We start from the raw sequence: 1,429 nt of genomic DNA, 5'->3' as shown, positions 1-1,429 counted from the left end.
TCTAGTCCAGGGGGCCCCACAGCCCAGTCAGCTCAGGGTTTATTCCACCAGGCGTCATTGCATTGACTTTCTCTCAGGGTGAACATGGAGTGGATGGAAAAGCTAGAAATTACAGCTCAAGATGCCTTCTTTCCAAGAGGTCCAACTTTGTATGAAGAGGGAGGGAAAGAAGGAAGGCAATGAAAAAGCATGGAGAGACGAGCCCATGGACTTCTGCTGAAAGTTCTGTCTCTTCAGGTTGTGAACTAAACTCAGTTGGAATCCGAGTCAGAGGAGTCCGCTGAGGACGATGAGCTGGACCCGTGGTCCTCCGGCTCAGAATCTCCATCTTCATCCTCACTGCTGGGGGCTGAGGAGCGGCTGCCTTCCTCCTCTTCCTCATTTTCCTCTGATCTCCCTGAGGCAGGAGAATATTCTCTAATCATGTCTGATGATGCTAACTCTGCAGCCTGAAGCCCTGGGTCCTCTCTAAGCCTTCCTTGCAGATTCCCTGATGATGGGGACTGCAGACCCATCCTTCTAATCTTGGAGTTCGGGCCCCCCATCACGCTCATGTTCTTACGCTTAGCACAGGTCGCCTCTCTGTAAGCAGCATATTCTTCAGGAGACAGAGTCCTCAGCCAGAGATCAAGGTCCACCTTGTACTGTGTCTGCAGTCCCTCCGCCTGCTTCTTATAAAGCTCCTTCTGGTCCTGGGGGACCCGCTGCCAGCGTCTACTGATCTCCACCATGCGCTCCCTCGGGGGCACCACTTTCAGCTCCCTGCTCGACCAGAGATCCTGGTGGAACTTGTGATAGCCATTCATCGGGGGCTTTTTGGGCTCTCCGTGGAATTTCCACTGCATGGGTAAACTCTTTTCTGGGGGAGACTTCACTTTTTGAACATTCTCCTGAAGCTTCTCTGGCACTTTCATTTCACTTCTTTGAGGGACACCAGATTTCTCAGGGTTTGGGACTAGATCAGGGTGCTGTGCTCTGAACAGAGCTATTTTCTCCCTAATATCCTTTTTCTCTTTCTCAAGATCCTGACTGTGTTTCACCCTCAGCTGCTCAGGCACCTTCCTGTGTTCCTCAGACAGAACCTTGGTCAGCTCCTGGTTGCTTATCTTGGGGTGTTTTTGGATGTACTGGGGTCGCATCACTTGGGAAATGTGCCGGTAAGCTGTCAGGGACTTCTGGAACAAATAAGCATGTTTCTTATGTTTTCTGCTGTTTTCTTGTGTTTTCTTGTGTTTTTTGGAAGGATTGCTAACATTTTCCTTAGCTTCCAGGACTAATTCTTTCAGTGTGCGAAACTTTCTCACCTTATGGGAAACCTCTAACCATTTGAGTTTGCACATTTCCCCAGAAAAATCTTTAAAAGCTACTTTTTCCCAGTCCATCACTGACTGGGTTGTTTTGAACGTGTGCCCGTCACTGGACGGAATGC

At 49.5% G+C, this 1,429-nt stretch overlaps 1 protein-coding gene across 1 annotated transcript; it reads right to left on the bottom strand.

Annotated features, from left to right (window-relative positions):
• Nucleotides 1-251: 251 nt before the first annotated feature.
• On the bottom strand, nt 252-1,139 carry LOC113886070 (upstream-binding factor 1-like protein 1). Its single transcript, XM_027532004.1, has one exon. It carries the CDS (start codon nt 1,137-1,139, stop codon nt 252-254), a length of 888 nt encoding a protein of 295 aa, XP_027387805.1.
• Nucleotides 1,140-1,429: the final 290 nt, after the last annotated feature.

This window comes from Bos indicus x Bos taurus, chromosome 29 (assembly GCF_003369695.1).
Source record: "Bos indicus x Bos taurus breed Angus x Brahman F1 hybrid chromosome 29, Bos_hybrid_MaternalHap_v2.0, whole genome shotgun sequence".
Lineage (NCBI taxonomy): Eukaryota > Metazoa > Chordata > Mammalia > Artiodactyla > Bovidae > Bos > Bos indicus x Bos taurus.
Note: the sequence above shows the minus strand (reverse complement) of the source record. Positions and strands in the feature narration are given on the sequence as shown.